Raw genomic sequence first — 25,233 nt, 5'->3', positions numbered from 1 at the left:
TTATTTTAAATTTGTCTCCTTTATTCATATTAGACAAAGCTGCCCATGCTTAGCTGCAAAGGCAATTCATGATGTAAACTTTCAATACAACCCCACAGACCATCTTGGCCTTGTTCTTGGCTTTATGCCAGTTTAATGACAAAAACTAAATAAATAAATAAATAACATTTAAAAAAAAAAAAGAAAAAAACAAAGCAAGCCATCTTGGCCAACAATGGCATTGCAAGCATCAAAGCTTGGCACTATTTCTATTGCAGGAAACAAGATGATACCAACAAGCAAGGTCATTCCTCTTCCCCAACAATAATTTATCCGATGAAATTTGATACAAGCCTTATCCCTGCAAGCAACATATTAAAAAATATTTAAAAACTTTATTTTCAACACACAGATCCTGGAACTGGTGAAGCTGGGCAATCTCCACAACTTGAGTAATCAACAGATTCTCTATGGTAGAGCAATTTACAGCAGATTAAGCAAAGGACAGGTGATTATTTCCAATGGCTTGCAAAGCAGCTAAAATATAAAGACAACACTGTCGTGGACTCTGGATTTCTGGTTCTGAGCCACGCATTCTGATACCCACATCAGATTCCGAATCTCCTGCTCCCTCAACCTTATGTATGCAAAGAAGACAGCATAATGGAACTGCAGTTTGGAAAAATAATAGGCATTAGGACAGAATGAACTAAATAACAGCTTCATAAGTCATTACATTTGCATTGCTAGTTTTGTGTAGTTCATCTCTAAAGTACATTTTTCTACAGAATTAAAAAGAAGGGGAGAGAGGGCGGGGGGAGTGAAGGAGACAATCAATCACACAGGCAAGTCTAGTCTTTTTTAGTATATATTGCTACTTCTCAAGGAAGATCGAGAGATGAAGACAAACCTGTTGCTCAAAAGCTAAGCAAAGCCTTTTCACCTCCTCTTCATAAAATGCCTTGTCAAGCAGCTGGCTCTCGCCATAGGACAATTTAGAAAAGATAGACTGGTAAGGAGGATATTTTTCCATCACAGCACGAACCTGCAACACCAACCAAACAGAAGACAAAGAACCATGAACAATTTTATATTATAATAAAGGGTTAATGCTTTTTAACAATTCTATCCTAAACTTCATTTTTTAAAAAAATTAACAAACCTACCATGCATTATGCCAATTCAATTAATTGTGCGCTGCTATTAACTCTCCTTTTAAACTTAATCCCTATTACCATATAAGCTCTCTTTACTTTAGAGATAAAGAGATTTACGATTTGTTTCCATTTAAATTTGGTTTAGATTAGCTTTAATATCATAATATTAGTTTGATTTGATTTTAAATACATAAAAATATTTTGCCTACAAAATAAAAATAAATTATATTATTTTAAATAAAATAAAATTACATATAATTAAATATAAATTCTTCTACTTCTCTCATGTTTTATTGTAAACTAAAATATTTATTTAATTTAGGAGTTAAAGCTAATCAGGATTTAGCTTTGAATGTTGGAATGTCAGTAATTAGTGCATTGATGCAGCAATGGAGATTAAGGTTGTGTTCAGTAATGATATAGTTTTTGGATTTTTCTTTTTATTCCTCTAACAAAATAAAAAATTTGTTCAGTGACCTGTTTTTGTTCTCTTTTATTTTTTCTTTTTCCTTCTTTGTTTTTGAAATGTGGCAACAAAATTAAAAAACCAGAAAAAAGTAGATTCATTATTTCTGTTTCAGTTTTAACCCACTAAAACATTCATCCACTATATCATTGGACATTTTTGTGAATAACTTTTTAGTAAGCTTCTCTAAATTCATTCATATTACATAATTATAATAACAAAACTTATGTCAATTCATCAATAATTTTTCTAATACTTTCTTTTATTTATCTTTAATAATCTAAAATCTATCTATAATATAATAATATATATAATAAATGTGGAAAGGAAAGGAGGAATATTGGCCTTGCCAAAAATACCCCTCCTTAGATATAAAACTTACAAGTTTTTTTTTTTTTACTTTTATTATTTTTTTACTTTTCATTTATAATGTTTAACTTAATTAGATAAGTATATTAGTGTTTAATTGAACCAAAATTGTTAAAAACTACATCAGTATTTAATAAAAATGATTAAGAACTTATATTGATCTTTAATTCTATTAAATTAAATTTTTATTATAATCTAAACTAACATTAAAAAATTAAAATAAATATTAGTATTTTTTAGTAACGCATATTTGAGGTTGCCGCTAATAACTAAATTCAAGACAACATAGTTGTTGCTAAACAAAATTTATTCATCACTATAATGCGTTGCTAAAACTTTTAGCATCTACAACCTTTAATGATCAAATTTTATACTGCTAAACAAAATTTGTTCAGTAAATTATATTCTAAAGCTCTTAAAGATGAAATTTCCATTGCAAACAATATTTAGCAACTAACTACATTCAATTTATATAAAATCTATTTTCTAATATTTTATTGTTTTATTATTTTAAAATAATTCTAACATATTAATTTTTATTTATAATAATTAAAATTCTAATACTATTAAAAAGAAATATAAAAATAAATAAGTAATAATAATAATCTTTAATAAAATTAAAACTTTACAAAAAATGATATTTTATAATATTAAAAATAATTATAAATAAAATAATTGGTAATAAAAATACAAAATTATTAATATTAAAATTTACTATATTAAGATAAAGTTAATAATTTAATACAAGTGCCTACGATCTATTTTATAATTGTATTGTAACAATTTTTTAAAAAAATGATATCGTTAATAACTTTATTATATAATAAATATTATTACATAAATAAAAGTTTTGTAATTTACCATAACATTTATGATAATAAATTGACTAAAATAATATAGCTTATGAATTTTATATTATGATTACTTTTTTAACTAATTTTGATTAGATATACTCTTGATAATTTGGCATTACAATAATAGAACACCAAATTTAATTGTTTTATAAATGACTAAATTTTAAAATCAATCATTTTATGTAAAATAAAAATTATTAACTTTAAAATTTTTATCACAATAGAATAAAGTTAATTAATTTTAAAATTTTTACCACAACATTTTAAATTCTACTTATACTTATCACTTTATATATTAAAGTATTAAAAATAAAAAATGTTATTATTCAAGATCTTTTTTTATTTTTTTATTATTGACAATATAAAAAATTTTATAATTAATAAATTTGAAAACATTCAAATTTAAATGATCTTAAACATTTACAATGCTAGGGTAAAATCTTAATTTAAAATTTGACATAAATTTGAAATATATTATGCCAATACGTGAATAAAAGGTTTATAATTATAACTAGTTTTTTATTTATATATATATGAATAAAAAGATACACGATTATTTTAAAATGTCTAATTTTATTTAAAATTAAAAAAATAAATTTAAACTATAATTAGAGTAAAAAACTATATTAAATTATATAAAAAAAAACAAAAATTACATATGAAAACTGCACATTTTATAGAAAAAAACTAGTACTTTTAAATACATATAACGAATTTAATATATTATTATAATTAATACCTCTTTTAATTAAAAAAATTGTTTTTTTAATTTGTCCATCAATGTGTAAAAACATAAGTATTTTCATTTATTTTCTAATTACACAAGAAACTTAAAAAAAAAAATTATTAAAACGGTTTTTAAAATATAACTAAAAAACTACAATCAATTTTCAGTTTTTTAATTTTAAAAAACAAAAAACATATATTGATATTGGACACACCCTAAATTTAGCAGAAATGGTTAATGGTAAGGTATAATTAAATCAACTGGATAAACATATTAAAAATTAAAGATTACCGTAGAATTGTTAGAAGCGGTAACACTATTATTTGTTTTTCCTTGGGGCTGTTGTCCCTACAATGAATTGAAGGCCTAAAGACTCAAAAACCCACAACTTGTTTTACAAAAAAGTTGGGGGGGGTTGGGGGGGGGGGGGGGAGAAGGGAAAGGAAAGGGAAAAAAAGAAATACACATTTTTTTTCATTCTATTTAGTAACAAAATGTTCTTCTGTATTTCAATTTTGACCAAACGTGACTGGCTAAGCACAATTATTACTAAGTTTTCAAATCAAGCTAAAATTGACAAAATTAAAAGTTTTGGTCAATGTTTCAAATCAATTTTTTGGTCATTAAGCATGAACTTAAGGGGCCAGAAAATGGCAAAAAAGATCATCTCGACAGACAGACTTTTTTCGTTTCACTATTTAAACAAATAGCATACCTGATCTAAATCCTCACAGACAGCAAGTTCTTCATGCCCATAGGGGTAACTGTTTGGCATACATACATCGTTGTTAGATAGGTACCAAAAACAGTACAGCTATATAATCCAAAAATAAAAATAAAAAATGAAAATTGAAATATTGACAAGTAACTTACAGTAAGCCAAAATTAGAGTACAATTTTCTACGATCATCCCGGGTGAGCTCTGTACCAATGCTAAACAAAGAGTACCGCACCAACATTAGAAGAACAAAGAAATTGAAAAATTATTGCCATACAAGAAAGAAAATGTGAGTAAATAATCAAAATTTTATCCGTTAGTTTTCCCTTTTCTTTTTGTTTTTCCTTTGAAAGAACTGGGAGGGAGCATTCATAAAACTAGAGGCACAAACGATACCTATTTATGGTGATATTAACAGCTCTTCTATCGGCTTCAAAGGCAAGGAGATCAGTCATTATCTCAGCTGTGGCACCACCAAGTTTCTGTTGAGAGATAACATCACATGAATACTTATAATAAAAACACAAAAATTAAGAACATCACATATTCTCCTGGTATAAGAAGCCATCCTCACCTGACAAAACCTATAGAAGTCCTCAAGGTATGCCTTGTAAAGAGTATTCCTCATAATTTCGATATTCATGTCATCCAAGTCCTAAAACCACAATAATATACCCCAAAAAATTTTTCCCTTTAGCAAGGATAGTCAATCCATACTATTACTGCCATGCTGATGAGAAGGGTTTGTGGTGCACATATGGGCATGCAAATCCAAATATCATACATGCTAGCTACAAAATGCACTTACCATGATGACAAATAGGGATTAGGGAAAGATTGTGCAGTTCTAAGATAATTGAATAAAACCACATTTTAGTGTACCAATGGCTATTAGTCATGCATTTACCAGCAACTTATCAAAACTAACAAAGTTGAATTCCTTCAAATGGCTAATCATTCCAATATCAATGCACTGTTATCAATTATTCTAAGCCTACAATATACAGTCATAAAATCCAATGCCAAGTGAATAAGAAATATTCAAGTATGCCCATGCATGAATAAATAAATAAATTCAAGTGATACAAACAATTGCAGATTGTACCTCTGAAGTGATGCATTCTGAGAAGTATGGAGCCAATGGTGTGTCAACAAGCACCAATCTATAAAGCTCTCGCATATTCTGAGCAACAGCAAGGGTGGCAATGCTAAGGAAGAAAAGGAGATTAAAAAAATAAGGAAGACTTTGTAGACCATTAACATTCATCCCAAAAAGTGAAGCACAAATGTTCAAGGGACAAAAACCTGTCAAACATGCCTAAAGGGTGGCATTTCTCTAGTAGCTCTTGAACATCCCTCTCATGCAATGTTCCAGTGACTATCAAGACAACATTGTCGATCATGTGACCATATCTGATTAAACAACAGAAGGATTATTCTTTTTTCTGATTATCTTTAGAACCACAAGCAACCATGAATTCCACATAACTATCCAATGATGAGAATGTACTGCATTGGATTGAGCAAGAGGAACTCCCATCAATAAAACAATTGCCGAATAGAGTAGGTAGGGGCTAGGGAGTCAAAACAAGAACATGCAAAATTGACTTGTCAAATCTTGGATCAGCACAACTCTACCTTTAAGAGAATATCTATATGATCACTGGCAGTCTGCTTAGGGTTCTAAACTCAACAGTGGCAACTAAACATGAGGACCTAGATGATGGAAGCAATATCAAAGGATTTACAATTCTTTAATGTTAATACAAACCTGGTGTGGTGATAAAGGATACACACTAACATCAGCTAGTTTGAGATTAAGGCTTAATTGCTATTTTTGCTGCTATTATTGTCATTATTACTTGTTATGGAGGCATCAAATGATATGAGATGATGATAATAATAATAATATAGGTGAATCAACTAGAGGATACAACAAAAATACACAACCAATGCATGGACCACATTAACCTATGTCTAGATATTAAAAGGAACGAAGTCCAAGTAGTATGTAATATGAAGTTTTGAAACCACTGTTAATGTGCCTAGTACTGAATTCTAACTATTCATGCACCTCAACTCTCTAACCTTTCTGTCACACCCCCCACCCCCAGACTATTTTATCAAAGCTCTTCAGAAAATATGTACATAATATTGAACTCCTTGAAATCTAAAACTTTTAAGATATATGCCTAGAGTATTGAATTTTTTGCCAGAAAAATTGTTAAAGTAACAAGGCAAGATTACGTGGTTCAAGTATGGGAGCCTACATCTACGGACACAAAACCTCAAAAAGCTACATTTTTATTTTAACTGGATTCTATACATCATAATACAAAAGCTTGTCTATTTATAATGGAACTAATACATATGGTAGGATACTATAAATTGAAGAATTCTCCAACTAAAGCGAATATATCAAATCTCCTCTTCAGAATATAAGGATATAAATTATTCAACCTAATTAGGGATATAAATCTTAAACTAAATAGGAATAACTTTCCATAACACTTCTCAATAATTGTAACTTAGAAGCTCATCAATTCTAACATTACCCTTTGATAAGATTCTATGTAGAAGCCAAAGGCTTCCTCGCTAAAAAATGCTCAACTTCCAACTTCCCTCTCCAAAGGCAATGTCGACGAGGAAACATTAATACAAAACCCTCTCTAAAGACAATGCCAGCAAGGAAACATCAAAATTTTAATCCCTCTCCAAGGCAATTCTAGCAAGGAAACATCAACACGAAATCCTTCAAAAGTAATGCCATCAAGGAAAAATCAACAAGAAACAACCCATAAGGTCACACAAATCACACCAATCAAACAGAGAAACTTAGGTGCAAACAATCCCTATGAATAGTATTAATGAATAGTGCTCACGAACAGTGTCTATGAATAGACAATAGTATTGTGAACTATACACATTCCCTAAACACCATATTAATGTAACATGAAAAGAATTACGTGATTCGGTCACGACAACCTACATCCACGGATACAAAATCTAAAAGGGTTACATCTTTACTTAATTGGATTCTATATCTCCTAATACAAGGGCTTGCTTATTTATGATGGAAGATACAAATCACATATACGATATGATACCATAAATTAAGGAATTCTCCAACTAAATAAGAATATATGAAATTCCCTATTTTAGGAGTATATAGATATAAATTATTCTACCTATTTAGGAATATAAATCCTACACTTAATAGAAATAACTTTCCATAACACTTCCCATTAATTGTAGCATGAAATTTCATCAATTCTAACAAAAATTTAATTATTAAGGAAATTTGACATATTAAACAATTAATTATATTTTCACCAAAAAGCAAAGGCCACATACGTGCAATACTCTAGGAAGGTGGACAATGGCTCTGTTGCTTGACATAACATGTGCTTGTACTCATCTACAAGTTTAAGCGTGCATTTCTCCACAATTGTAGTGGTATGCAATGGAGAAGGCTCTGCAAGCAGGTTATGAAAATCAAAAAGTAAAATTAGAAAGGTATAATTGAGATTAGCACATTCACCTATGTGCTTAAAATAGAAACTACAAAGTAGCAAATAAATAATATGGCAACAACAGACTAATAAGAGCATGCAAGGAGCAGAGAGCAAGAAGGGGCAGGGTACAAAGTAAAGGACAGGAACATGTGGAAAGTACATTCTAGAAGATAAAAAATGAAATTGCATGAGCTAGCAGGAAGTCCGTTATACCAGGAGGCAGAAAACATGTGAAGAAAGCACCTCAAGTCCTTATATATAGAATAATGGAAAAAAAGGGGGTGAAGAAAAAACCTGCAATTACTCTTTTTGTGTTGGGCACAAAGTATAGTTTATCTCTGTGCAGGGAGAGAATATTTCTCTTGACATTGTTGATTTACTATTTATTAGTAATATAATATTCCTTTCTCCAGTGCTTTCTTCATTTGTTCTGTCATTATTTGTGCGTATGGCATTCCTTACTCTATATCACAAACACTCACATGAACCAAAAACAATTGAGACATGGATGCACATGAACCAACCTGATTATAAAAGCTTGAAAAAATAAAGCATTCTCATCAACTCCAATTCACCACAGCGAGAATAAAGAAAACCGATGTCAATAAATGAGAATTCAATAAGATTTGCTTGAACCATAACAATTCATTAAAAAATGCTGCTCCTTTTCTTTATTTAAACCCACTTCCGCTTGAAGAATCTCCTACTCATGAAAAGTAGGCTTTCTTTCATTCTTTTGCTAATTTCCCAATAGTAAATCATGCATTATCAGTGCTTCAGAAATTCTTAGGAAAAGTGCCTAATACAGTTCATTCCTTAACAGGGAGAGATCAGCGTTTGACCGAGAGCAACCAACTACCTCTGCTGAAATCTATTCTAAACCCTTTGCTGAAAATTCAAAACTTCCTCAGGCAACTGCATAAAGTACCAGAAATATGGCATATAATTTCACTTTGCAAAATCCTAGCACGTACGAGACTCTCAATATCTGTCTATTGAATGCTTGTAAAAGAGTTCCAGAAAGGAAGCGTTTGATAGTTATCAAAAGAATTCCAGTCAAAACCAAGTCGCATTGCACTGATCTCACTTTTCATATTATCAGAATCAATAAGGCATAAAATAGTTTTCAATAAATAATAAAATTAATAGCAAAATGGCAGATTAGAATTGAGCAGAAATTCAACTGAATTCCATTTAGGCGCGCATAATTCGTATTCCTGACACAAAATCATCACATTTCACTAAAGCTCCCATAGCATCCAATCACCTAATCAACCAACAGCCATGAGATCCAAACTCTCACATGCTCAAATCTTCCTAATTTCCCTAGAAACCAAAAAAGCACCAATTCAATAGAAACGAAATCGATCAAATAACAGAAAAACGCACCGTTTTGAAGGTAAGGACCGTACTCGGTAGCAGAGAGATGCATCTTGATATCGTCAAGGGTTTCACATTGGCATAAATTGTTATAATCGGCGGCAGTGAGAAGGCCTGATCTGTGTCCCCTGACGATTGCCTCAAGATAGCCTCCGTGAATGTTGAAAGTTAGCGCCTCGAATCCGTACATTTTGAAAATACAGATTTAAGCGATCAGCAGAGGAAGATGAATGAGAATTTGGAATATGAAGAAGAACCGGCGGAGGCTCCTCTTCCAAAAACCCCAACGTCGATGCAAGGCAGCTTGTCGAGGTGAAAATTGAAAGGGAGAGAGAGAGAGAGAGAGGGATTATCAGGGATAGGAAGGAAACTTCCGGTGGGTTGTGTTGGGATTTTAGCGTTTGCGTCGCCGTCAGTGACGTGCACTTTCTGATTTGATCTGTTTCGCTAATTATTTTCCTTCAAGTTCATTTTCCAAGCCTTTACTGATTATGCCATCTTGTTTAGATTAATTAATTAATTAATTAATTAATAATAATAATAATAATAATAATCTCTCCACTTTATAATTTTATTTATTTTATTTTTCAGATTAATTAAAAAAATTACTTTTTAGTTAAAAATTATATTATTTATTTAATTTTTAATCATAAAATAAAAATAAAAAATTATAAGCTATTTGTGTTTTAATAAATATATTCAAACTATCAAAATAAACTGATATGTTAACTTAAATTTATTCATGTTTAAGTCAATTATAATATAATTATCAACAAAAATTAATAGTCGACAATAAAATCATATCTAGAGGATTTATTTTAAAAGGATTTTATCGATTTTAAATTTTAAAATCAAATTAAAAAATTTAATTAAATTAATTTAATAAAAAATCCAACCGACTGACCTGTTATTAAACTTTGTTCTATCATTAAATCTCATTTGAAGGGAACGTGATTTTATCTATGCTTACCTGCTTTGCCATTTCAAAATCTGCAAGATTTACATGTATATTTGCTTTTTTAATATATTTATGTAAAAGAAATGAAATCAATATATATATATAAATGCTGAATTATTGAGTAATTTAAAATATAAAAAATTAAGTGATTTTCAATACTATAAAACTATATTTTTAATTAGATTAATATTAAGAGATTATTCAAACCAAAATTTTTGGAAAGAAAAATTTCTAGTAGTATTTTCTTATATCTTAGGCTTTATTCTGAGTCATATTTATTGGAGTTTTCTTACTATATTTTTTATAAGGTTTATAATTTTTCTTTTTATAATATTTTTTTACTGGGTTTTGTTGTGTATTTCTTCTTATAATACTGATTCTTTTTATAATATTTTTTTGATTTATAAATGTCAGTATAGTGTATAAATTTGAGGTTGGCTAATTTTTTGGATGGATAACCTTTTTATTTGGATAGAAGAATAGGCTATAATCTATTTATGATTTTTATCAAAATTATGTTTTATTTTAACTGAACCGGTTTCTTCTAAAATACTATTATAATAATCCTGAAATTTTGAAAAAAATTTTGGCGAGAAATACCAGTTCTCAACATAATATTTTCTAATTATTTTCCATAGATTTATATCATTAAATCCGTTCTCAACCTCAATTTCAAATTCCGAATTAACAAATTTATAAAATCTCAAAATTTAATGTTTTTAAAACAGATTATGTAATAAAAACAGAAGAAACAGATTTTCAGTTAAGTAAACCTTTTGAGAAAATAACTCTCTTATCATCAAAAATATTAAGTCATCATAGAAGTAAAAAGTATAAGTATATTCATATAGGGTAGGAATAAAACTTTTAACCCGAGAATGATTAAATACTAATATTTTAGCAGTAGTTAGAGATACAAAATTTTTAAATTTTAATGATTTTTTTATTAGGATCTATTGGGACTAGTTTAAGTGAAGGACCAATATCTATATATATATATATATATTAGCAAATTAACTTGAGCGACTCAATTCACTTATAGACAGTTCATGCTTTTAGAATGTAGATATGCGAGTCATGTTAAGATTAAGATATATTGGTATGCTAGGGAGTTTCTAAGTTGAAAGAATTCTGTTTTTTATTTATTTAATATAATGTCACCATAATATTTTACTTTCAAAAAAAAATGTCACCATAATATTTATATCTATAACTACACAAAAATATATACATACTTATGGATGCAAAAAAATATTAGAAAATAAGTTATCGATTCTTACAATATGTTCTTCGAAATTATAAGTAAACCGCAAGATTAACGATCAAGCCAAAAAAAAAAACTGATTTTAAGATATATTTGTTAGAAATAAAGTTTAGATATAATTATCCAAAGTTGAAAAGTTTAGTTTTTTTTATAATTATTCTTTTTAAGTTATATTAAAATATTCATTTAGAACGTTGAGTATGATGATGGCGTAATAATTTCGTTAGATTTAACGATCCAATTTAACAATAGGATACGTAATATGACATAATGATAGAGCTCTGCGTCGTTTTTCAAGGATTCCTATCAATAATAAAAAGTATGTGGACTAAGTCTCGTTCTTAGACCAAGTCTTGCTGTTGCCTGCTGTTTATTTTATTTGTTGCATTTATTCTTTCTTTATTTTTATTAGAATAAGTCAAATTGGCTGCTGAGATTTTACTGCAGTAAATATTTCCTCTTTTTATTTATTGTGCGGTTTGTGGCCTTAAGTATAGGATGTGTCAATTATTTCTTCTGCTATTTATTCATTTGTATTGGCAGCAGTGATTATGAGAGAAATACATTCCAAATTTCTCATTCTAAGAACCAAATTCTTTGTAGTTTTGACTGGGATCCATCAGTGGTATCAGAGCTTGGTTCTTTTCCTTTTCCTTTTCATGGCAACAAATAAAGAGCGAATCGAAAATTTGGAAGTTGGCCTTGGCTATCTCCAAGACCATCTGTCTAAAATGGAACGAGGACTTAGCGATGAACTGCAACAAATCAAAGCAGCCATCACTAAATTCTCTGAACTTTCGCTTCCAAGCAAAGAACCCGCTAGCAGTACAAGTGACCGAGCTAGCCAAGTTCGCGTTAATCAGGATGAATCCAGAGATGGAGGACGGTCATTTTATTCTGCGAAATTGGCAAAATTGGAGTTCCTGAATTATTCAGGAGATGATCCAACTGAATGGTTCGCAAGGTTGGATCAGTTTTTTGACTACCAAGGCACTCCAGACTCAGAAAAAGTATCTTTGGCTTCTTATCACCTTCGGGGAGAGGCAAACGAATGGTGGCAGTGGCTTCGCAGGACCCATACCGTTGTTGGAATGACAGTAACATGGGAAATCTTCTCTAAGGAATTGTGGTCTCGATTTGGACCTACTGACTGTGAAGATTTCGATGAGTCTTTATCGAAAATTCACCAAACAGGCCTTTTACGTGACTATCAACGTGAATTTGAAAGATTAGGCAACCAATAAAAGGGTGGACCCAGAAGGCATTAGTGGGAACATTTATGGGAGGTCTTAAAACATAGATTGCGGAAGGAATAAGAATGTTTAAGCCAAAAACTCTAAAAGAAGCTATCAGCTTAGCTCGAATGAAGGATGAATAATTGCTGCGACAAAAGAAGGCAATTCGTCCATCTTTTCAGACGAGTTACTCATCTCCAACAAAAAACAAGTTGTCCACACCGGTAAAGTGACTCTCTTGGGATGAGATGCAGACTTGGCGGGCAAAAGGGTTATGCTTTAATTGTGATGAGAAGTTCGTTCCTGGACACAGGTGTGCTAAACCCCAACTTCTTCTTCTTGATGGTGGGTTCGACATTGACGAAGATGACGATGAGGGTGAACCAGAAATCTCCCTTCATGCACTTACTGGATGGTCATCATCAGGTACCATGCGGGTTGTTATTCAAATCAGATCCTTCGAACTAATTTGCCTTATTGACAGTGGGTCCACACACAACTTCATCAACGAAAAAGTGGCTGAATCTCTCAAATTGCTGGCTGAACCAACCAGACCCTTCAACGTGAAAGTGGCTAATGGGGATCCTCTACAGTGTAGTGGGAAATTCAGAAATACTCCTGCTCTCTTGCAAGGTATTCCCTTTTCCATTACATTCTATTCATTGCCACTCATGGAATTGGATGTGGTGTTAGGGGTCTAGTGGTTGCGACAATTGGGAACAGTCCAATGTAATTGGGACAGACTGACTATAGACTTTATTTGGAATGGGGAGCAGCGACACCTGCAGGGTTTAACAGAAAGGCACATTCAATCTTCTTCTTGGAAGGAAATGTCTAAGGAGTTGTGGCAAAATAACTCACTTTTTGCCATTTGTGTTGAAACTTCGTCAACAGATTTGCCCAAAGGAATTCACCCGGAAATGCAAAAATTGCTATATCAATTTCCAGATGTTTATCATCGGCCAAATCGGCTTCCTCTAGAACGCACTATCAGCCACCGTATCAACCTCAAGGAGGGAACAAATCCAGTAAATGTCCGACCGTATAGGTACGCCTACTTCCAAAAGGCGGAGATTGAAAAACAGGTCCAGGATATGCTTAATTCTGGATTAATTCAGGCCAGTACCAGCCCTTTTTCTTCTCCTGTTCTGCTTATTAAGAAAAAGGATGGTTCTTGGCATTTTTGTACAGATTATAGAGCCCTCAACTCAGTGACAATCCGGGACAGATTTCCAATTCCAACCGTTGAGGATATGTTGGACGAACTTCATGGAGCTGCTTACTTTACTAAACTGGATTTCATTGTAGGATTCCATCAAGTTCGAGAACACCATGCTGATGTCCACAAAACAGCATTTAGAACACACAATGGCCACTACGAATATTTAGTGATGCCTTTCGGCTTGTGTAATGCTCCCTCAACGTTCCAAGCTTTGATGAACACAATTTTTCGTCCATATTTACGAAAATTTGTGTTAGTTTTTTTTATTATGTCTTAATATATAGTCCAACTTGGGGTGAGCATCTACAACATGTGCAATTGGCTCTTGAGTTGCTGCGACAACATCAGTTCTACATCAAGCTTAGCAAATGTGCCTTTGGTCAGCAACAAGTTGAATATTTGGGACATATTGTCTCTGATGCTGGTGTACAGGTGGACCAGGGGAAGATTAAAGTTATGCTTGAATGGCCTAAACCCACTAATGTGTCTGACTTACGTGGTTTTTTAAGCTTAACAAGCTACTACCGGAAATTCGTGTGGAATTATGGAGTGATCGCTCAACCTTTGACTAATTTGTTAAAGAAGGGGCAATTTTCTTGGAATGCAGAAGCCGAAAATGCCTTTACTGACTTGAAAAAGGCGATGACCACTACTCCAACGCTCGCAATGCCTAATTTTGATGAGCCTTTCTTCATCACCACCGATGCCTCCAACAACGGCATAGGTGCTGTGTTATCTCAAAATGATAAACCAATTGCTTTCATGAGTCGCGCTTTGGGAGCCTCCAAACTGTCTTTGTCAACATATGCTAAGGAAATGCTAGCTATTCTCCAAGCTATTCGTACTTGGCGTCCTTACTTGCTTGGCCGAAAGTTCTTCGTTCAAACTGATCAACGAAGCCTCAAATATTTGGTGGAGCAGAGAATTGTCACTCCTAAACAGCAGAAATGGGTTTCAAAGTTACTGGGCTTTGATTATGAAATTGTGTATAAACCCGGGAAAGAAAACATGGTTGCTAATGCCTTATCCCAAGTTAGTGGAAGCCCATGTTTAAATGCCCTTTTTCTGCCTCATACTTCACTCTGGGATCAAATTCGGTCTACAATCACCACTCATCCATACATGATTAATATCAATCGATTGGCTTCCAATAATCCAGGCTCTTTTTACTCTTGGCGAAATGGTTTGCTCTTCTATAAAAATCGGGTTGTTGTTCCTCCAAATTCCGATTTAACTTGTCAGATTCTACAGGAATTCCATGATTCTCCTTGTGGTGGACACTCTGGTGTTTTATGCACCTACAAAAGAATTGCTTCTCAATTTTTTTGGCCTTCAATGCGCAAACAGATTCAAGAATATATTGCTGCCTGCTCTGTTTATCAGAAAAACAAAGTCTCCACCTCTTCTCCGGCCGGGCTTCTGTAACCACTACCCATTCCTCATCAGGTTTGGGATGACATTGCCATGGATTTTATTGATGGCCTACCCACTTCAGCTGGAAAGAATTCAATTCTTGTTGTTGTGGACCGGCTTAGTAAGTATGCGTACTTCTTGCCCCTGTCTCACCCTTATTCTGCTAAGGTGATTGCTGAAAAATTTGTGGATGGGGTTGTAAAGTACCATGGACTGCCTAAATCCATTATCAGTGACAGAGATCCTATTTTTATGAGCAATTTTTGGCGTGAATTTTTCAAACTGTCTGGAACTAAGCTGCACATGAGTTCCTCTTATCATCCCGAGACAGACGACCAATCTGAAGTGATGAATCGATGTCTGGAGCAGTACCTTCGCTGCTTCACATCTCAACAGCCACGCAAGTGGTGCTCTTTTTTGCCGTGGGCAGAATTTTAGTATAACTCTTCCTTCCATAGAACAATTGATATGTCTCATTTCTTGGCTTTGTATGGTCAACATCCACCTATGGTGCCTCAGTATGACGGGGGACACTCTCCTATTCATGAAGTTGATCAGACCTTGAAAACTAGAGATGAGATCTTGAAGTAGCTGAAATCTCATTTGTCGCATGCTGCTAATCAAATGAAATAGTATGCTGACTTCAAACGCAGAGATGTTGAATTTCAGGTCAACGATCATGTCTACCTTAAGCTGCAGCCTTACCGCCAACAATCGGTGTCCAGGAGGTCTTCTCAGAAACTTGCATGTCATTATTATGGGCCATATAGAGTGTTGGAACGTGTTGGGAAATTGGCTTATAAATTAGAACTGCCTGCTGGTTCTAAAATTCATTCAGCGTTTCATGTGTCCCTTCTCAAGAAACATATTGGTGATATTATTCCTGTCTCTAATTCTTTGCCACTACTATCCGATGATGGAGATGTCATTATGGAACCAGCAGAGATATTGGATACGAGATGGATTCGCAATGGGTCCCGAACAGTTCAAGAAAGTCTGGTTTTATGGAAACATTTGCCACAGGAGGATGCTACATGGGAAAATTCAGTTGAATTACATGCGCGATTTCCAGCACTGAACCTTGAGGACAAGGTTCCTTTTAATGGGGGGAGTACTGATAGAGCTCTGCGTCATTCTTCAAGGATTCCTATCAAGAATAAAAAGTATGTGGACTAAGTCTCGTTCTTAGACCAAGTCCTGCTGCTGCCTACTGTTTATTTTATTTGTTGTATTTATTCTTTCTTTATTTTGATTAGAATAAGTCAAATTGGCTGCTGAGATTTTACTGCAGCAAATATTTCTTCTTTTTATTCATTATGTCGTTTGTGGCCTTAAGTATAGGATGTGTCAGTTATTTCTTCTGCTATTTATTCATTTGTATTGGCAGCAGTGATTATGAGGGAAATACATTCCAAATTTCTCATTCTGAGAATCAAATTCTTTGTAGCTTTGACTGGGACCCATCACATAATAATCACACAAAATATGCCATGAGTTGTCACCATAAGACAGGGTCACGTGGCAAGTCCTTAATAAATTATGACACTGGGTCGCAGAAGTCTTACCTATAAGAAAGAAGACTCGGACATCGTAACACTCAATACTCAAACCAATAAGACTCACCCTCTCTTGAACTGGTTGTATCCTTCATGGTACAAAGTTACCATTAGAGAATATAATCTAACAAATCTTCATTATGCCTATAATCTCAAGATACCTTATCCACTAGCCAATACCGGTCGGATTTTCAGGAGATTCAATAACTAACTATATCTTCTTACAGTATAAAAGCAAAGTATAGACTGAGTTCAAGGTACGCATTCTTACACACTCATTCTAAACTCAAGATATCTATTGCACTCTCCTTTTTTAGCAATTTACTGACTTGAGTATTAAAGTAGCTGTCCATAGGCGCCAACCACCTCACTCTTTCTCTTTTGCAGATTGACCAATTACGGTTCAACTCATTTTCGACCGCATCATTTGGTTCCGTTACCGGAAACCTATTGAATTCTTTTTGTTTATTTGGGTTAAATCTGGTTTTCTATTCATTTTCTCTGAAAAACACTTTTTCAATTTCCTCTACTCTCAAAATGGCTGACAACTCACAAGTTGCTACTAAGTCCAGTGCCAAAAAAAGAAGCCATTATCTCTTCCACCCCTAGCAATAGATAGAATATTCCTTATCTGGTAAATGAGGCAGGCCTCAACCATCTGAATAATGAGCAGATGCATCAATATATCAAGAAGTTGTAGGCAACTCTCGAGCAATACAAAACTCGGGAGAAAGCCTCATTTATGGCTCCTAGAATAAAGGAGGAAACTTCCTTCGAGACTCCAAAGACTCAGATGGAAGCAATTTAAACACAGTTCAAAGGGAAGGCCAAGCTAGAGGGTCCATAAGAGCATACACATCGGAACACCCAATAGTGAGTTTACCTGACACCACTGTATTCAATGTGTTGGCCTCCTGATGTATCATGGTGAAGATCCTTGCTGGAGCTGAAGGACCTTTCCCTTGGGAACCTGTTAAAGAAGAGGCTGTCCCTCCCCCTCGACCTTGCCCTCTGCCCTGAGATGTGGCTAAAGCTGCTGGCTGAGCTACGCTGCCAGAAGTTGTCTGCTGGGACTGTGCCATCATAGCTACATTGGGACACTCTCGTGCCATGTGCCCCTCCTGTCCACATCTGTAACAAGTTGTAGTCCCAAACCGACAAAGCCCTTTGTGCGGCTTACCGCACCTCACACATCCAGAGATATCTGAACTAGAGCTTGAACCACTACCCATTTCCAGACCGGACTTCAATATGCTCCAGAACTTATTCTTCTTTGGCTTCCTAGTGGATTTGTTCCACTTTTTACTTCCAGTGGCGGTTGCATTTAGAGAGGAGAGATCAAATTTTCCTGTACTCAGGGATTTGGAATCTGAAGACTGTGCCACTTGTTGCTTTACTGTCCCGTATATGATGGCACTAGCCTCCATTTTCCTGGTTGCATCCATAATAGTGTGGAAGCTCTCTCTCTCTGCTGCTAAAATTAAGGAGGAGTACCTAGAGTGAAGTCCCATGGTATACCTCCTAGCTTTCTTCTGGTCAGTGTCATAAGCCTGACCCACAAACTGAAGCAACTCCAGAAACTTGTCTATATACTCATCCACGCTCATATCTTCAGTCTGTCTCAATTGCTCAAATTTTATCACCTTCAACTCTCTTGAACTGTCTGGAAAAGCCCACCCTGCAAACTCATTTGCAAACTGTTCCCAAGATAGGCTATCCAATTTCGGGTCCACGTAATTTTTGAACCATTCCTTTGCCTTCTTGCATTTTAGAATGAACCCCGCCATCTGAATAGCTCTGCTGTCACTAGCCCCTAACTCATCTGCTATCATCTTCACTGTCTTAATGTATTCAAACGGGTCATCACCCGTTTTATACTTAGGAGCATCCAACTTCAGATAGTTTGTCATTTTGACTTTGCTCCCTGCTAATGGGTTAGGTTTGGGTGGTTGAGCTTCAGGGATTTATGGTTATGCTGGGAGAGGAGGTGGTGCAGCATTCCCTGGATTAGGGTTTGTTGGATTCTGGTAATAAAAGGGTGGAGGAGAAAACATGGGATAAGGTGGATATGGTGGATAATAGGGAGGATAGGGCATGTGTGAGGGGTACGGATGGTAGCTAGAGAAATTCGATGGGCCTCCCATCGGATATCCAGGTCCCTGAGGGTAGGGTTGGTACTGAGGTGGGTAAGCAAAACCCGAGGCCTGAGCGCCTCCTTCAGATTCTCCCATACCCTTGATAGAGCATATTTTAGTCCACTTTATCATGATCTTATTGATGTTTATTTACACCTTTCATACCTAATTTTGTGGTTTTAATCATGTTTTGCAAATATTAGGTGTAAAGAGACAATCAAGAGAAAATGCTCTCAAAAATGCCAAAAAGTGCCAAATCTGGAAAAGCCACCTTCGGAAGCACCTTCGGCGGCCGAAAAGCTCGTCCAGAGCTGAAAGTCACCCATCTTCGGCAGCACCTTCGGCGGCCGAAAGTCTCCTCCAGAGCCGAAAGTCCAGCTTCCGAAAACAAGTTTAGGCAGCCAAAAATCCTCCCAACTTGCCTCTTCCTTATTTAAGAAGCCAAATCTTGAAGATCACATGTTTTTCACTTCATGCCATGCACATTCAAAATTCAAAAGGAGGCTCTACCTTCCTCTTTAGTGCATGGGAGGCAAGAATAATGTGAAGAAGACTTCTTGGACACACTTGGGCAGCAATTAAAAGACCAAAAAGTCCTTGCAACTCCACACATGCTCCTAGAAGGCATATATAAGACTAAGGGCACTTTGGGCAACCTCAAAAAGATGCATGGACACCCAAGAAACCCTAGGCAACCTCTCAAGACATATTTAAAGGCTTCAAGAAGACAAGAAGAGAAAAGAATTCAATCTCCCAACTTCTCCAAGGTTCGGCCGCTGCTCCACCTCCACCTTTGCCACCGCCGGTTCACCTCCTCTCTCCCTTCTCTTCTATTTTCTGTTTTGGTTCAGCCATGAGTGGCTGAAACCCTTAATTCTAGTTGAGGATTGGTTGAAACTAAGGTTGTTTAAAGGGTTGTGAGATCTGAACATAAAGTGTTTGCTTTTGGTTTGTTCAATATTCATGCAATTGTGTGCTTAAATCTAAGATTGCTTTGTTGTTTTGATCAAATTGGCCACTTGATTCTTAATTGCAAAGTTAATTGATTGTTAGTTGGGATATTTGTTAGTCCGTAATTGCTGAAAATATTCTGACCTAAGAACACTTGGTGTAAAAACTAAGGAATTGTATGATCTAGCAACATCTCATGCGTTTGAGTAGCTAGGATTGGATCTCTCTAATTCTTTATGCAATTGACAATTGTTTTGATGCCTAAGGCCCAAGGACGTTCCTTGGCAATTTGTTAATTAGTAATTGATTAGAGGACGTTCCCTAATTGATTTAATCATAAGGAGAGACATGGTGGTGAGAAGCATTTTCCATCTCCATAACTAATCTATTGAACCAATCAAGAGAACATAAGTTTCAATGATCAATCCAAACAACCAAGGTGGATCCATATCTTCAACTAGACCTTTCTCATATTGATTTCCTCTTTTATTTTAATTACTTTCTGTTTTAATTGCTTTCAATAGTTGTTAGTCAAATCATTTTCAAAACCCCCCTTTTTACTTTATTGCACTTTACTTTTGATCTGTCTTTAGTTACTTACCTCCAATTGTGCTTTCAGTTGATCTTGTTTGGGAAAAATAGATAAGTATTCAATTCTCTGTGGATTCGATCCTTTACCACTATCTGCAGTTGTAAAATTATTGATAACCGTAAAGGTTATTTTTAACCGGCTTCGACAACCGCGAGCAAAAAATTGGCGCCGTTGCCGAGGAATTGATTTAACTTGTTTATTTTTCTTTCATGACCAGATCTGAACACAGAGACACTCTGCCCTTTGATCCAGAAATTGAACGCACCCTCAGAAGGTTAGGAAAGCAAGCTGCCGAGCATTCTGCCCAACATTCGGCCGCCAAACTTCATCAATATTCGGCCGCCGAACTTCATCAACATTCGGCCGCAGAACCTTCCTTGCTCCAGCAACCGAACTTTGCACCAATGGCAGAACCTAATGCACAAGCTACTGCTCCTAATGGACATGCTGTCCAGAACCAAATAATTCAAGAAAATCTAGTCATGAGACCACAAATGCCAAGAGAAAGAACCATGAGAGAGTTAGCAACACCTATAGGTGATCAAGCTCCACTTTGCATCACCTATCCACCTCTGACAGTTCCCTTTGAACTAAAAACAGGTTTGATTCATCTTTTCCCTAAATTTAGAGGTTTGCAAAATGAAAATCCACACAAGCACTTGAAAGAGTTTAATATTGTTTGTTCATTTATGAGACCTCAAGGTATCTCTGAAGATCATGTTAAATTAAGAGTTTTTCCCTTTTCATTAGATGACTTTGCTAAAGATTGGTTATTTTATTTGCCACCTGGATCTATAACTTCTTAGGATGATATGGTCTAAACCTTTTTGAACAAATACTTCCCAACATCTAAATCAATTGGCATAATAAGAAAAATCACTAGCATAAGACAGAAACCAACTGAAGATTTATATAATTACTAGGAAAGGTTTGAAAGACTATGTACAGGTTGTCCACAACATGATATGTCAGACAAGTCTCTCATACAGTTCTTTTATGGAGGATTACTCTCATAAAAAAGAAGATTCATAGATGTAGCTTGTGGAGGATCCATTGCAGACAAGACACCTAGGGAGATGCGAGAGTTGATTTCTACACTTGCAGCCTCATCTAGGCAATATGGAGAAGAAAACCAAATGCAGAGAGGAGTTAATGAGGTAAGTTCACCTACTATTTCTGAACTGACAGCTTTTATGAAAGATTTTGCCATAAGACTAGTTCAACAGATGCAAGCAGCCCAGCCGCCTAGACCATGTGGAATTTGTTCATATGTAGGACATCCAACTGATCAATGTCCTACCCTTCAAGAAGACAACTAGCAAGTTAATGCCATTGGAGGGTACAACAACCAGCCTAGATATGATCCATATTCAAACACATACAATCCAGGTTGGAGTGACCACCCTAATTTCAGCTACGAAAGGGCTACCAACAATCAGAATCATCAAAACTACCACAGAAATCAAGCCCAACCAGCACCTTCAAGTTCCAATCAGCACCTTGAAAAGATGATGGAGACACTTACAAACACTGTGCAGTCTCTCCAACAACAGATGGGACAAGTAACCGCATTCATGAACAAAGTTGAATCCCAAGGCAAGCTTCCTTCTCAAACTGAAACTAATCCTAGACAGAATGTTAGTGCCATTACTTTGAGAAGTGGAAAAGAGCTTCAAGATGCTAGTTATGAGCAAGAAAAGCAAGTTGCGCAAGAACCAATGCAACATGAAGCCTCTCCAGCGCAATCTGAAATACCACTTGCGCAAAAGACTGAACCAAAGGTACGTTTTCAGATTCCACCTCCTTTTCCAAAAAGATTTGAAAGAACACAAAAAGAAAAAGAAGAAAAGGAGATTCTTAAGACTTTCAGAAAAGTGGAAATCAACATACCTTTGCTAGATGCTGTTAAGCAAATTCCCAGGTACACGAAATTTCTGAAAGAGTTGTGTACCAACAGAAGAAAGCTTGCTGAGAGAGAAAAAGTAAGTGTAGGTGAAGTTGTTACTGCTGTTATTAAAAGAGAACTCCCTACTAAGTGCAAAGACAAAGGTATGTTTGCTATTTCTTGTAAGATAGGGAATGTTGGAATCAAGAAAGCCATGTGTGATCTTGGTGCATCTATAAATGTCATGCCTCTCTCCATCTATAAGTCTCTAAATGCATGTGTACTAAAAGACACAAGAGTTGTTATTCAATTAGCTGATAGATATGTGGTATATCCCATAGGTGTTCTAGAAGACGTGTTAGTCCAAGTAGATGAACTTGTCTTTCCTGCAGATTTTTATGTGATTGATACTAAGGAAGATAGTTGCAACACTAGTTCTGATATCCTTCTTGGACGTCCTTTCTTGAGTACTGCTAGAACTAAGATTGATGTGCATGATGGTACTCTCACTATGGAGTTTGAAGGGGAAGTAATTAAGTTTAATGTCTATGAAGCCATGAAATATCCACATGATATGTCCCCTGTTTATGGTCTTGATATTGTTGACTGTTTGAGTCAGGAAATTTTTAATGAAAATCAAGATGATATTCTTAATAGTGATTTCTACAGAGATACTGATCAGGTACAAATTAAGAGCCAGAAAGAGCCAAAACACAAGGAAACAGTCTGTAGCATCCAACAGATTGATGTTGCGCAGCTTGAAGACTTTCGGCCGCCGAATACAGATAACTTTTGACCGCCGAACCTGACTGCCTTCCAGACATAGAATCCATCGCCACAGCCTGCCCAGCACACTGAAAACTTTTGGCAGCCGAACTCTACTGACTCTCGGCCGCCGAACTTAGCAACCATTCGGCCACCGAAACTGAACTCCCTTCAGCCGTCGAACCCTTCACCTCAGATCCCATCGCCTGTAATACCTGGCTAGACTCCGGTATCGGAATTCCTACCGTCCGGTGGAATCTCGGATGTCGGAAACCTCTAGAAGGGTAAAATCATGTTTTTATAAAATGTTTTAATGTATTTTATGGTTTTAAGCAAGAAAGAAATTAAGTTTTGAATGAAAATAACCTTGAGAGGAAGACTCAGGTTTGGTCGCCGAACCTCAAGTTCGACTGCCGAACATGCATGCGCTTCAGGAGTGCTTTAGGCCCCCGAAGGCATAAGTGAGGGAAGTCCAGGTTCGGCCGCCGAACCTTAAGTTCGGCCGCCGAACATGGCATGCATGCGGAGGCACGTTAGGCCCCCGAAAGTGGCCTGGCCAGCCACCTATAAAGGGGTCCCTTGTCCGAAACGGGCGAGCTTTTCTCCCCATTTTCGGCCAAGGTGAGCTCTCCGCCGTCCCTCATTGATTTTGAGCTTCTTCCTTCGAATCTTCATGATTTTCTTATGAGTTTTCATTTGGTTTGAAGATATTTGAGCAAAAGAGAAAGTTTTGAAGGTTGGAGACTAAAAAGGTGATTTCTCCCCATCTCCAAACTAGGGTCGTCTTTCCTCTCGATCTCCAAGAGGTAAGCTTAGATCCGACCTTCCCTGTATGTTTTAAACAAGTTTTAAGTTGATTCTTGGGGGTAGAAATGCATGTGTAGGTTTATGTTGAGTTTAAGGGTTTATGTTGAGTTATTGTGCAATGTGGGTTGTTTATGTGTGTTGAATGTGTTGTAGTTGGGGTTTAGGATAGTTTGAAGCCCCTAGGAGCTATTGTATGTGTTTATGCATGTTTTGGTTGAGTTGTGAAGTTTGGAAGGCATTTGTGCATGAGTTGAGGCTGAGTTCTGCCTTTAGAAGAACTCAGGTTCGGCAGCCGAAGGGACTTTCGGCCGCCGAACCTGCCTGTGGAGGCCAGCCTTTGGCTGCCAAACCCTGCCCCCGAAAGTGGACTTTCGGCTCTGGAAGGGAGTTTCGGCCGTCGAAGGTGCCGCCGAACATGCATGAGTTTCGTCTCTGGAGGGAACCTTTGGCCACCGAAAGTGCCGCCGAAGGTGCATGACTTTCGGCTCTGGAGGGCCTTTCGGCAGCCGAACCTGCCGCCGAAAGTGCCCTGTGCAGCCCTCTTTTGCATGTTTTCTATGATTGTTTTGATGTGTTTTAGGGGGGTTTTTGGGGAGTATTTTAGAGTCATGTTCTTGTATGTTTGGTCCCTCATTTGAGTCCACCTGTGTAGGTTCGGACTCGAGGAACCGAGGACCCCAGCAGTGAGTCAGCTGCTCCAGTGTCTGGTCAGAGCTAGCCAGAGGTGAGTGGAATAACTCTTTATGTTTTAAAGTAAATGATGAATATTTCAGCATGATTCACGCATCATGGATACCATGTGATATGTTAGGGTGTTTACATTAGTATTCACGAATATGTTACATTGCATATTATGTTGTTGATGTAGATGAATGTTGAGTGATCCATTAGCCCTCGTATGTTATGTCATGATATGATGATGATACGGTACGGAAGTCCAGGAAGACCCATTCTACGTACCTGGCACTATGTAAGAGAAAGTCCAAGAAGACCCATTCTACGTCCCTGGCATCTTGGAATGTTATGTTATGTTATGTTATGTAAGAGAAAGACCAGGACCCATTCTACGTTCTGGCACTAATGGAAATGTAGAGGGCTATTGGTGACAAATTCATCCTTGATGTGATTTGTTTGTGATGTGTTGCATTCCATGAAAGCATGAACTTTTAATTTAATGTTTTATTATTCTGCTCAATGGGCTCTAGTAGCTCACCCCACTCCCTTAATTCCCCAGGTTTGCAGGTACGGGATAGACCAGGAGGTCAGCTAGAGTAAAGTCTTGGTT

The 25,233-nt window shown here is 35.7% G+C and overlaps 1 protein-coding gene across 2 annotated transcripts; it reads right to left on the bottom strand.

Annotated features, from left to right (window-relative positions):
* On the bottom strand, positions 1–9,621 carry LOC110605409 (V-type proton ATPase subunit d2). 2 transcript variants are annotated; one of them, XM_043952677.1, is made up of 10 exons: positions 9,175–9,621; positions 7,625–7,745; positions 5,576–5,683; positions 5,376–5,478; positions 4,845–4,925; positions 4,667–4,752; positions 4,426–4,485; positions 4,268–4,316; positions 890–1,024; positions 1–648 (listed from the first exon to the last, which is right to left on the bottom strand). In XM_043952677.1, the coding sequence occupies exons 1-10, from the start codon at positions 9,353–9,355 to the stop codon at positions 517–519; spliced, it is 1,056 nt and encodes a 351-aa protein (XP_043808612.1). In that variant the 5' UTR covers positions 9,356–9,621; the 3' UTR covers positions 1–516. The 2 variants fall into 2 exon arrangements, with proteins under 2 accessions (XP_043808612.1, XP_043808613.1); XM_043952678.1 differs by lacking the exon at positions 4,845–4,925.
* Between the last annotated feature and the right edge of the window lie 15,612 nt (positions 9,622–25,233).

The sequence above is a fragment of the Manihot esculenta genome, chromosome 17 (genome assembly GCF_001659605.2).
Source record: "Manihot esculenta cultivar AM560-2 chromosome 17, M.esculenta_v8, whole genome shotgun sequence".
Lineage (NCBI taxonomy): Eukaryota > Viridiplantae > Streptophyta > Magnoliopsida > Malpighiales > Euphorbiaceae > Manihot > Manihot esculenta.
This window is presented reverse-complemented; position numbering and strand designations above follow the sequence as displayed.

Bases quoted from the DNA above. Each gene is read 5' to 3' on its own strand.
- LOC110605409 (XM_043952677.1), bottom strand. From the start codon at position 9,355: ATGTACGGATTCGAGGCGCTAACTTTCAACATTCACGGAGGCTATCTT. The intron at 1,025-4,267 runs GTATGCTATTTG...TTGGTGTTGCAG, and splicing joins TCTGTGAGGATTTAGATCAG to GTTCGTGCTGTGATGGAAAA. The intron at 649-889 runs GTTTGTCTTCAT...TCCAAACTGCAG, and splicing joins GCTTAGCTTTTGAGCAACAG to TTCCATTATGCTGTCTTCTT.